This window comes from Cetorhinus maximus, chromosome 3 (assembly GCF_964194155.1).
Source record: "Cetorhinus maximus chromosome 3, sCetMax3.hap1.1, whole genome shotgun sequence".
NCBI classification, from domain to species: domain Eukaryota; kingdom Metazoa; phylum Chordata; class Chondrichthyes; order Lamniformes; family Cetorhinidae; genus Cetorhinus; species Cetorhinus maximus.
This window is the reverse complement of record NC_135881.1, coordinates 185,812,666-185,825,869: the sequence shown is the minus strand read 5'-3', so window position 1 is coordinate 185,825,869 and position 13,204 is coordinate 185,812,666. Positions and strand designations below refer to the sequence as shown.

The following is a 13,204-nucleotide window of genomic DNA, read 5'->3' as shown; positions in this document are numbered from 1 at the left end:
ATTTGCTTAAGAACCTCGCAGTCTCTCTCCCCGAGTTCGATACCTTCATTCTATTGGGTGAAGACGGATGTGAAGTATTCATTCAACACTCTAGCGATGTCATCTGGCTCCACCCATAGATTGCCCCCTTGGTCCCTTATGGGCCCTACTCTTTTCCTGGTTATCCTCTTCCCATTGATATACTTATAGAATATCTTGGGATTTTCTTTACTTTTACCATATCCATGACAGAAAGTATCAAAACAGGTTCAGAACTATAAAGCCTTCCTTGCAATTTCTATACTGTATCCTTATTTTGTAGTTAAAATTTAAATCCTATCCCATTTACCTGATAGATTTTAAAATTCAGGAATACTACCTATGTAATGGAGGAAGAGTTCATGGGTGGGGGGGTGGAGCAGGGGGGAAGGGAAGGGCAGTGAGTGCCAAGACGTGTATAGCTGGAAACCGTGCGCACAGTTAACATTTTATCAGGAGAAAGTCAAATGAATTTAGAAAGAAATTGTTGAGGACACAACAGGTTTTATCAAGCGGAAGAGGCCAGTAGTAAATGCAGACTGGGAGGAGTGTTGCTCAAAGAAGCAGCAAAGACTCAAAAATCATTCTGGGGAAGGGAATGGATAAAGAAGGACTGGACGCCTGGGGTTAAAAGACGATTGGATCTTGAGAATCTGAAAGAGTTAAAGCGGTAGAGTGTCTTACAAATACACAGGTAGATGGGTAAAGATAGGCAGAGAGGAAGGAGAATAAAGAAATGGGTTTTGTGGGACAGAAGCAAACTAAAACCATGAGTCCGCTGAGACGCCCTGTGAATCCAATGGAGGAGCTACAAATAGTGAAAATGTTTAGAAACAAGCAGGTTGGAAACAGTCTCCCAAAACATAACATCAGTGAGTCTGAAAAGTGACCTGCGTTTTGTAGTGGATCCATTCTCGGGGAGGAGATTGAATCTTAAGCAGGTACTGGTCCTTGCATCATACTACAGCAGTACTACCTTTGTCAGCAGCTAGACAACAATGACAGGGGTAGAATGCAAAGAAATAAAGTGAGAGCTAGTAGGATAAGATAGTAGAGATAGTAAGGGCAGTAGAGAACCAAGGTGATATTTATTAGAGAAAATTCCCAACAAAAAGATAGAGGAATGGCAAGACACCAGGAGATAAGAAAAGCAGTTGGGAAGTGCTAGGAAATGGAACAATACCCATTTCAGATATCCACGTTATTTTTAAGCACTACCTTGTCAGGTTTGGTGCAGAACAAGGTTCTTCCTCCTCTGCCCCAACATGTCTGAGCCTCAAATGGTTCCTAGCATTGTACCACTGACACATTTTTTCCATTTCCAGGACCAACCATCCTGTGATCATAGTGAGATTAGTAGTTAAATGTAAAAAAAAGACTAATTACAGACAGCTGTGCACAGGCCCCATGCCCATTAGGAACTAAGTTAATAAGAACAGAAAACAATGGAAATACCTGAAACGTTAATTCTGTTTCTCTCTGCACAAATTATGCCTGACCCAAGTGTTTCCAACATTTTCTGTTTTCCTTTCAGACTTCCTGCCTCCGCAGTATTTTGCTTTTCTAGGAACTAAGCTAATTCTGCCCAAATTAATTTCACATGTGCCTTAAGAACGTGTACACGATCTGGACTCGATTCAAACCCAAGTACTACAGCCGAAAGGCTGCTGTGTAAGCCATTGCAGCATCCCGCTAAACATCATCGGTTCATCAAGAATAGTCATTAGAATCATTTCAGTAATGAACAGCGAGGGGATGGACGAAATATTTGGCCTTAATACAATCAGGCTCCTTTCAAACAACTAATAGGGCATAAAGCTGAAAAACTGGATCTATTTCTGCAGTCTGTACGTAAGATTTAAAAGATGAGCTATAAAATAACGTTTGGTTCAAGTAATTAATTCTACATTTTTTTTCTTTTGGCACTTACAGGTTTGAATGATTTAAAGACCTTTTCCAGTACTTCAGAGAGAGTCTTCTTTCCACAGGATAAGATATATTCTTGTACCAACTGTAGGAATGGTAGACAGTCTTCACTTTCACTCCACACATGCTGAAGAGATGGAGATAGGAGGGAAAAGCATGCATTAAGTGAACAGTCTAATAGTTTAATATAATCCAATCCACAATTACATTTTTTTAAAAACAAGGTACCAGGAGTATCTAGTCCAATGTCCATGCAAGATTATGGTATCATGAATAATTTCAATAAGTCATGCTAAATTATTAATTGATATGCAACAGTGTGAATTTGTTGTATGTCAGTTATGTATTTATCTGTAGTCTTTCATGTACCATTGGTGAATATCTCATTTTAGAGATCAGCGCATTGCTTGTTAAGTTTTGGGCTCCAGATCACAGATAAAATGCTTGCTTTTCTGTTGCTCTTTTTAAAAGAAAAATCTCCATTTGTAACAAACTGCAATAGTGTGACTGACAAGTTTAAAAAAATCACTGCAGATCTCCTGTTGCGTAAGTCACAATAATCAGAGAATGCACTATTTTATATGGGGAGAAACTTTTAAACTATGGAATGAACAATGCATTATTTTATTGCTAAAGTGCAGGTGTATGTCATTTAAGATCATGATGAAATTACTTTACAATGTGGAAATCAATTGGTCTTAGTAGATAATCAGGCTAATTAGAAGTCAAAGAGTGATTTTGCTATCAATTACGCTATAGCCATTTGGAATCTCACTCCAGTCGGGTACCTTATTTTTCTGGGGAGTTTCTTTTCTCCCTTCACCTTTCCTCTCTCATAAGTAGAAGCAGAAATCAGCTTATTATTTTTTAACCCTAGTCTTTCAGCTGTTGAAGACTCATTACTTGAGAAGGGCTGCAGAGGAAAGATAAAAATACTCAAGTCTTTGAAGCCATGGTTTAGTAGGTAAATGTATTGTAACGTTCAGGGATATTGACTCCTATCTGAATGCATGCAATATTTGTAATAAGATGGATGAATTGATAGCACAAAAAGAAATAAATGAGTATGATATGATTGCAACCATGTCTCTAATGTCTAAGTGACCATGGCTGGGACTTGAATATTCAAGGATATTTCATATTTCACAGGGACAGAAAAAAGGAAAAGGTGGTGAGGTAACTCTGTTAATCAAAGATGAGATCAGTAGTGAGAAAGGAGCTTGGTTTGGAGGATCAAAATGTAGAATCCGTTTGGATGGAAATAAGAAATAGCAAATAGGAAAGAAGTCACAGGCGGGAGTGGTTTATAAGCCCCCTGAAGTTGCTACACTCTAGGACAGAGTATCAGAGTATAAATCATGAAATAATGAAGGGTTGTAAGAAAGGTACTAGAATAATTGTGGGAGATTTTAAGCTTTACCTAGATTGGATGAATCAAATTGTAAAAAGTAGCCTGGAAGATGAGTTCATAGAGTATATTTGGAATAGTTTCTTAGAACATTACGTTCTGGAACCAACCAGGGAACAGGTTATTTTAGACCTGGCAACGTGTACTAAGATAGGATTCATTAATGACCTCATAGTAAAGTATGCTCTAGGTAAGAGTGAACATAACATGAAATAATTTCACATTCAGTTTGAAAGTGAAAAATTTGGATCTGAAGTCAGTGTTAAAACTTAAATAGAAGTAATTACAAGGGTATGAAGACAGGGTTGGGAAAATAAGTTAAAAGGTAGGATGGTGGAAAGGCAGTGGCAGGCATTTAACTCTCAACAAAAATATAATCCATTGAGAAGGAGACTACAAGAAGGATACACCATCCGTGGCTAACTAAGGAAGTTAAGGATGATATGAAATTGAAATAAAATATGTACAGTACAGCAAAGATTAGTGGTAGGCCAGAAGATGGGGAACATTTAGAAACCAGCAAAGGATGACTGAAATAAAAATAAAGAATGAGACATTGGAGTATGAGAGAAAACTAGCAAGAAATATAAAAAAGATAGTAAAAGCTTCTACAAGTATATAAAAAGAGAAAGAGTAGCTAAAGTGAGTATTGGTCACTTAGAGGGTAAGAATGGGTAATTAATAATGGTAAACAAGGAAACAGCAGAGAAGTAGAACAAGTATTTGGTATCTGTCTTCACAGTAGAAGACACAAAAAGCATCCCAAGAATAGTGGAAAAGCAGGGGGCAAGAGACCCTCAAGAGGAACTTAAAACATTCATGATCACTACAGAAAGTGTACTAGGAAAACTAATTGGATGAAAAGCTGACAAGTCCCTCTGATGGCCTACATCCTAAAGTCTTAAGGACGTTTTTTTGTTGTTATTCTTTGACAGAATGTGAGCATCATTGGCTAACCCAGCATTTATCATCCATCCCTAATTGCCATTGAATTTGGGCAATTAAGGATGGGCAATAAATGGTAGCCCAGCCAGCAACACCCACATCCCGTGAAAGAATTAAAGGACTTTTTTTTATTAAGTGGCTGCAAAGATACAAGATGTATTGACTGTAATCTTCCAAACTTCCCTAGATTCTGGAAAGGTCCCAGTGGATTGGAAAGCTGCGAATGCAACAACTATGTTCAAGGAAGCAGGAAACTATTGCTAATTAGTCTTGCATCTGTCATTGGGAAAATGCTAGAATCCATTATTAAGGAGGTAGTAACAGGATATTTAGGTAGACAAAGGGGAGCCAGTAGAGATAGTATACTTGATTTCCAAAAGGCATTCAATAAGGTGCCATATAAAAAAGGTTACTGCACAAGGGGTCATGGTGTTAGGGGTGATATATTAGCATGGAAAGAGGATTGGCTAACTAACAGGAAACAGATTTGGGATAACAGGTCATTTTCAGGTTGGCAAACTATAACTGGTGGAGTGCCACAGGGATGAGTGCTGGATCTCAACTATTTACAATCTATATTAATGACTTGGAAGAGGGGGCTGACTTTATTGTAGCCAAATTTGTTGCTGATACAAAAGTGGGTAAGAAAGCAAGTTGTGAGCAGAATACAAAGAGTAGAAAAGGGATATAGATAGGCTAAGTGAGTGGGTAAAGTTTTGGCAGATGGGGTACAGTGTGGGAAAATGTGAGGTTGTCAACTTTGACAGGAATAATAGAAAAGCAGAATATTATTTAAATGAAGAGGTGCCGCAAAATTCTGAAGTACCGAGGGATCTGGATGCCCTTGTAAATGAATCACAATAAATTAGCATGCAGGTACAGCAAGTAATTAGGCAGGCAAATTGAATGTTGGCCTTTGTTGCAAGGGGATAGAATATAAAAATAGTCAAGTCTTGCTACAACTGTACCAGGCATTGGTGAGACCGCATCTGGAATATTGCATAGAGATTTAGTCATTACTTAAGGAAGGATATACGTTGAAGTGTTTGTCTTATGAGGAAAGGTTAAGCAGGTTGGGCATATACTTATTGGAATTCAGAAGAATGAGAGGTGATCTTACTGAAACATAAGACTCTGAGTGGGCTTGCTAGGGTAGACGCTGAGAAGATATTTCCTCTGATGGGGGAGATCTAGAACTACGGGCACAGTTTCAAAATAAGGGGATTTCAGTTATGACAGAGATGAGGAGGAATTTCTTCTCTGAGGGTTAGTCTTTAAAATTCTCTTCCACAGAGAGCAATGGAGGCTGGGTCATTGAATATATTCAAGGCCAAGTTAGACAAATTTTTGATTGACAAGGGAGGAAAAATGGAGTTTTGGTGACATTCAGATCAGCCATGATCTTATTGAATTGTGGAGTAGGTCCAATAGACCAAATAGCCTACTTCTGCTCCTATTTCTTATGATCTCATGAATTAAAAGATCCCATAGTCTGTGCTATTAGACATTGCAATTTCTAGATGTATTGTAGAAAGTGTGAACAAGAAACGTACCCAAGCTTGATCATGGTCCACTGCTTGGCAGTGTGTGCATCTCAGTGGATGGAGGTAACAGGATGAGAACAAAACAGATCCTGTTTTCACAGGAGGAGTCATTTTCAGGAGTTTAGAAAGTGAGTTTATTGAAATTTTTGGGGGTTTAGATGACCTAAATGTAAGGAACATTTTACAGAATTTACCAATTTCCACATAATTCTGACATTTTCTGAAAACCCCAAGATAATTTCATTGGTTTTAAAGTTACCCACTATATCTGTACAGACTGTTAATTCAGTTAAATAAAACTCCTGAAATGAGCACACTTCTTCCCTTCCTCAACTCATCACTCTGTTTTAAACTTCAGAAACAATGCATTATGGTTGTGTAGGGTTTGAATGATGCTTACATTCATCCAGCAACTTCTCTAAGTAGACATTCTTCATGACTTCTGGAAGTTAGTGAGCTATTCAACTGCAGAAGGGTCATTACAAAGCCCATTCTTACCCTCAACCAATATACAGATTTCTAGCGAGGATTATGAACTCACAATCATGTATCCTCTCTTCCTTACAAGGCCTATTGTATTGCCCTGCCCCCCACCCGATCAGTGTCCCATCCAACATTTCACCTGGATGTACCATGTGATTGGTATGGTTTTTTACTATATGTGCAGAGCTTTATCCAAATGAGTCAAGAGACTGTTTGCAGCTTCAATAAGAATCTTGGCAAACACTTTCATGTAAATTCACAACCTTTCAGATAGCATTACTATCTGAATATGGAGCCACACGCAAAAAATTACAACTTTGAGGGGTATGCAAACCAGGCAGAAGTTAATCCAGCCACCCGCAATATATGTGGCCCAACTTTCCGTTCCATCGACTTCCCTGATCTGGTCAGCTACCCTACACAAGCTTTTTTAAAAATATTACTTGGGTCAGAGAAAGAGAATGAGGCAAGTGCTGCTGGAGGAAAACTAAAATGTCAATGAGAGCTCTGTATTTACTTACAAAAAGCAATACAAATGTTCTAATGTGGCCCCTTGCAATAGTGCAATCATAATGACTCAGCAAACCATGTGCTGGCAATGGCAGGATTACATAATCAGTCAAGAAAAATTTCTAGAATGGAGCCAGAAAACATAGCACAATAAGTTTTTTTTAAATTGAGATCCAATTATCTTAGAGGCTGGTTACACAGTAAAATTACATTGTACAAGGAAACAAATGAACTTCAGCAGCAACTTACATTTCTAGAGTGCTCACTGTATGATTTACAGGTTGATGGATAGTAAATGGGCACTTCACAAAGATCTAGGGTTTAGGAAATACTTGGGAAGTTAGTCTTTAACAGCCTGAACCCAACCCCTACTCTCGCCCACTATAACAAAGCAGTGCTGAATCTAGAAGTGGAAATTTGTGAACTTATGTGAATAGACAAGGTTGAAACACAAACAATTAGTCCATGATCAGTTCAGGTGCAAGTAAAATTATTCCTTTAAGATCACTGAATAGGAATAGAGGGTTGCCTTAGCCAATATTTATGCCTCAGTACCACCAAAAACAGATTAATTGGTCACTCAGTGATGCAGCAGGATGTGGCCATATGGTCCATTGTGCCTTTGCCAACTCTTCTGTACAACAATCCAATTAATCCTACTCCCCTGATCTTCCCCTTGCTATGTAATTTTTCCAAATATTTATCAATTATCTTCTGAACATTACTAATGAATTTGTTTCCACCACTCTTTCAGGCATTGTATTGCAGATCTCAAAAATTCACTGTTTAAAAAATGTTTTACATCTGGTTATTTTGCCAATTAACTTAAATCTTTGTCCTCTGGTTCCTAACACTGGACTGCCGTCACTTGAAACAGTTTCGCCTGATTTACTCTTATCAAAACTATTCATGATTTTGAACCAAAGTCTCATAACTTTTTCTGCTTAAGGAGAACACCACTAGCTTTTCCAGTCTGTCCACATAACTGAAGTTCCTTATCCCTGCTACCATTCAACTAAAGCTCTTCTGCACGCTCTCCAAGGCCTTGATTATATATCCATTTATCAACGGATTTTATTTTATCACATTTGGTTTAGTGTCCGGTATACAAAGCAAGATAATTAAGTTAGAGATTGGCACCTTGTGTTTAGCAACACTGGACAGAAAGTTTTGCAATTCAGTAACACTGAGGTTCAGTAACACTGTGGCAAGGGAACACGCATCTTAGCTCATTGGTAAATTCCTGAATTTGACAGCTTTGGGGATCCAAGGTTTTGTGAATAGTTCCTAAAGCGTAGATTCTGATTTCCTTAAGATAAATAAATATAACAGCTGAATAAATATAAATTAACAAATCTCATATGGTATGGCTCACAAAGAGTTGCAGGTTTAATATCAATAGGGGTGTTATGTCACGTAATCAATTGGGAGACTGAATCACTTGCATGGTGTAACACTGGAATTTGAAAGCACTGGAAAAAAGGCCCAGTGTGTTGGCGATACCAGGATGGAGCCTAGTGGTAGTTCTTTCAGGTTTCAGGGACATGGTTTTTTTTTGGGGGGGGGCGGGGGGGGTGAATGGGGACAATGAGGGCATCCCAATATTTTGTGCACGTAGGAACAGACCTATAAATGTGGGTTAAATATCCAACTGCCTAAACGTGATGTTAGAATCATATCACTCAAGGCTGAAGTTTTCTTTTACAAAATGGGAGGACCAGGCATGATCTGGTCATCTGGGACTTAACCTGGGATTTTTTAAAAAAGGCAGGCCTCTTCCAAGAATCACCTAACCCTTATGGTAATTGAGAAGAAGTTCATGTGGGTGTCGAACTGCAAAGCCCTTAAATTAATGAAAAGCTGGGAGACAAAAGGCAATCACATGGCAGGAGGGGAAAAAACTTAAGTAGTGAACGTGCTTGTTTGGAAGGCAGTCTTGCTGGAGAGCAAGCTGAGGAAAGAAGGCTACCTTGACCGGCTCCCTCAATCTACCTTGCCTAAAATTGTGTGTAGCTATCAACCTATAGCCAGAGAACCCTCATCTGAGTGTAACTAGTCTGCATCTGGACCTGCAAAACCGAGACCAGCGGTGAGAATGTCCAGGCATCCACAGGTACCAGCCCGTCCTCACACGAGAGAACTCCAGGACGACAACTTCGAGACCCTGTAAGCTTTATCCTTTATTTTAGGTTTAGGCAAAGCCCATCTCTACAGAGAGACTCTATCTGTTTGCCCTTTGTTTGTGTGTCTGTGTGTGTATGTATACTGGGGGAATTCTTTAGGAAGAGATAGATAGTTATACTCCCTGATTACAATTGTGTGTTAACCAGTACTTGCAACTTGTTAAAAGAAGTTTTGTTTTAAAATAAATTAATCATTCTAAGTTTTTGAAAGAAGCCAGGTCAGAGTTTCCTTTTCTTCTGGGTACTAGAGGTATAGGTACATAATAAGACATTTTGATGAGAAAATTAAGCATTTAAATTAATAGTATGGCCTGCAGAGTAGTGGGACTTGATAATTTGCTCACTCTTCCTGTAGAAACTCTTGCTATCCGTTTTTACATTTCTAGCTAGCTTCCTCTCATATTCTAATTTCCTTCTCCTGCTTAACCTTTTAGTCATTCTCTGCCATTCTTTAATTTCTTACCAATCATCTGACCTGCCACTCACCTTTGCACAGTTATATGCTTTTTCCTTAAGTTTGATGCTTTCCTGAATTTCTTTAGCTAATCACAGATGGTGAGTCCTCCCCCTTGGAATTTCTCTTTATAGTAAGAATATAGTTATTCTATGTATTCTGAAACATCGTCTTAAATGTCTGCCACTGCTTCTCTATTGATCTATCCTCTAGCCTAGTATCCCAGTTCACTTCAGTTAGCTCAGCTTTCATGACCACATAATTACCCTTATTTAAGTTTAAAATATTAGTCTTAGACCCACTCTTCTCCCTTTCAAACTGGATGTAAAATTCAATCATATTATGGTCACTGCTACCTAGGGGTGCTCTTACTCCGAGGTCATTAATTAATCCTGTCACATTACACAATACCAAGTCTAATATAACCTGCTGTCTATTTGGTTCCAGAGAATGTTGCACTAAGAAACTATCGTGAAAGCAAGCTGTGAACTCCTCATCCGGGCTACTACTGCCAATTTGACTTTTCCAGTTTATATGTAGATTTAAATCATCCATGATCATTGTCGCCCCTTTATCACAAGCATCCAATGCTTCTTGTATACGTTGTCCTATATTGTGGTTACTGTTAGGGGGCCTGTAGACCACTCCCACAAGTGACCTCTTTCCCCTGCTATTCCTCATCTCTACTCAAATTGATTCTACATCCTGATCTCCTGAACAAAGGTCATCTCCAACTATTGCACCAATGCCTTCCTTGATTAACCGTGCTAGCCCTTCACCTAGCTTCCTATTCTTCTTGAAGGTCATATAACCCCTCAATATTCAGGACCTAATCCTTTTCAGTCTGCAGCCACGTCTCCGTAATGGCTATCAGATCATATTTATTTCCTTCAATGTACACTATCAATTCATTTACTTTGTTATAATGCTACGCGCATTCAGATAGAGCCTTTAGTTTTGTCCTTTATTATCTTTGTAACATCTACTCTTGACTGTTGGTGTATTCTTAGGGTTTTCTCTCTGTCCTTTCCTGCCATTCTCTGACCCTCATTTCCCATATTACTATTTTGCTCTCCTGCCATGACCCTACCCCTTGACTTGCTACAATTACAATGGATTCCTCACCCCCTCGTTTAGTTTTCTCAGAGTCTTTAAACTATCAGAACTAAAGGCCGACAAGTCCCCAGGCCCTGATGGACTTCATCCTAGGGCCTTAAAAGAAGTGGCTGCTGAGATAGTAGATGCATTGGTTTTAATTTTCCAAAAGTCCCTTGATTCTTGAAAAGGTCCCATCAGATTAGAAAATAGCGAACGTAGCTCCTCTATTCAAGAAAGGAGGGAGACAGAAAGCGGCAAACTACAGGCCCGTTAGTGTAACATTTGTCATGGGGAAAATGCTAGAATCTATTAAGGGGGTAGTAGCAGGGCACTTGGAAAAATTTTTATGCAATCAGGCGGAGTTAACATGGTTTAGTGAAAGGGAATTTGTGTTTGACTAGTTTATTAGAGTTCTTTGAGGAGGTTAACAAGCAACATGGATAAAGGGAAACCTGTAGATGCGTTGTACTTGGATTTCCAGAGGGCATAAGGACAAGGTGCCACATTAAAGATTACAACACAAAATAAGAGCTCATGGTGTAGGGGGTAACATATTAACATGGATAGAGGATTGGTTTGGTTAGCTAACAGAAAATAGAAAGTGGGGATAAATGGGTCATTTTTGGATTGGCAAGATGTGAGGAGTAGAGTGCCACAGGGATCAGTGATGGGACCTGAACTACTTACATTCAATCTCTTCATCCAAGTCATTAATATAGATTGTATGTGTCGTTAGCAAATTTAGCAACCAAAGATAGATAGGAGAGTAAGTTGTAAAGAGGACTAGGAGTCTGGAAAGGGATATAGATAGGTTAAGTCCCAACAATTCCACCCTGATGGCACTGTTGGTGTACTTACACCACTTGGACTGCAGTGCTTCAAGAAGGCAGCCCACCACCACCTTCTCAAGGGCAATTAGGGATAGTCTGGCCTAGCCAGCAGTGCCCATATCCCATGAATGAAAAAAAAAAGTGAATGGGCAAAAATGTAGCAGATGGAGTATAATGTGGGAAAATGTGAACTTATCCACTTTGGCAAGAAGAGTAGAAAAGCTGTATATTATTTAAATAGAGAGAAATTACAGAACTCTTGGGTTACAGAGGGATCTAGGTGTTCTGATACATGAACCACAAGAAGTTAGTATGCAGGTACAGCAAGTGATTAGGAAGGCAAATGGAATGTTGTTGCTTATTGCAAAAGGAATGGAATATTAAAGTAGGGAAGTTTTACTACATTTGTATGGAGCATTGGTGAGACCACCAATGTAAATCCTGTGCACAGTTTTTGGTCTCCTTATTTCAGAACGGATATAATTACACTGGAAGCAGTGCAAAGAAGGTTCACTTGACTCATTCCTGAGATGAAGGGGTTGTCATGAGGAAAGGTTAGACAGGTTGGACCTGTATGCATTGGAGTTTAGAAGAATGAGAGGTGATCTTATCGAAACATTTAAGATCCTGAGGGGACTTGACAGGATGGATGCTGAATGGATGTTTCCCCTTGTGGGAGAGACTAGAACTAGGGGGACACAGTTTAAAAATAAGGGATCTGCCATTTAAGATGAAGATGAGGAGAATTTTTCTGAGGATATTTAGTCTGTGGAATTCTTTTCCCCAGAGAGCAATGTAGGCAGGGTTATTGAATATTTTTAAGGCTGAGTTGGATAGATTCTTGACTCACAAGGGAGTCAAAGGGTATGGAGGGTAGATAGGAAAGTAGAGGCCACAATCAGATCAGCCATGATCTTATCAAATGGCAGAGCAGACGAGAGGGGTTGAATGGCCGACTCGTGCTCCTAATTCATATGTATATATGTTTACACAAACTTCAGCTTCCCACTGCATGGTGAGGCATGGTGTTGCACATAATTAATGGGGGGGGGGGGGGGGGGAGAAAAGAGAGAGAGAGAGAGAGACCGTGGTGTAGTGTTAACATCACTGACTAGTAACCCAGTGCCCAGGCTAATCCTCTGGGTCAGATTCACATCTCACCAGAGCAATTGGAGGAATTTAAATTCAATTAATAAAGTCTGGAATTGAAGGCTAGCCTCAGTAATAGTGGCTGAAACTATCATCGATCATTGTAAAAACCCATCTGGTTCACTAATGTCCTTTAGGGAAGGAAATCTGCCATCCTTAACTGGTCTGGCCTACACGTGACTCCAGACCCACAGCAATGTGGTTGACTCTTAACTGCCCTCTGAATTGGCCTAGCAAGCCACTCAGTTCAAGGGTAATTAGAGATGGGCAACAAATGCTGGCCTTGCCAGTGACTCCCACGTAAGAATAATTATGTTGTATTGAACAACTGTACACTGCTGAAGTGCCTTTCAGTCATTGTAAAAACAAACAGATAACTAGGACAAGTGAGAACATTTGTATTACAACAGGGTTCTTTAAAAAGATGCTACTAATTCCACTCAGAGAAAAAGAGTTTATCTCCAAATATGTTCAATACAGCTTTATTGTGTTGTCAGCTGTATTACTTCAGTTTGAATGCCTCATTGAGGACTTTAACAGGTAGCAGATGCTTCCACTAAATGGACAGAACTAATTAATGATTCATGTCCCTATCCCCCTGTCACTGTGCAAACTAGTGGGAGTCCCAATTCAGCTTAGAATTTTAATTCTGCTTT

General features: G+C 39.3%; 1 protein-coding gene across 1 annotated transcript in view; it reads right to left on the bottom strand.

Annotated features, from left to right (window-relative positions):
- The window catches only part of mturn (maturin, neural progenitor differentiation regulator homolog (Xenopus)), a 28,001-nt gene that overhangs the window by 9,500 nt on the left and 5,297 nt on the right, over positions 1-13,204 (bottom strand). The window contains exon 2 of the mRNA XM_078539392.1: positions 1,949-2,071. Within this exon, the coding sequence (XP_078395518.1) occupies positions 1,949-2,071 (123 nt within the window). The remainder of the gene's footprint in view (positions 1-1,948; positions 2,072-13,204) is intronic.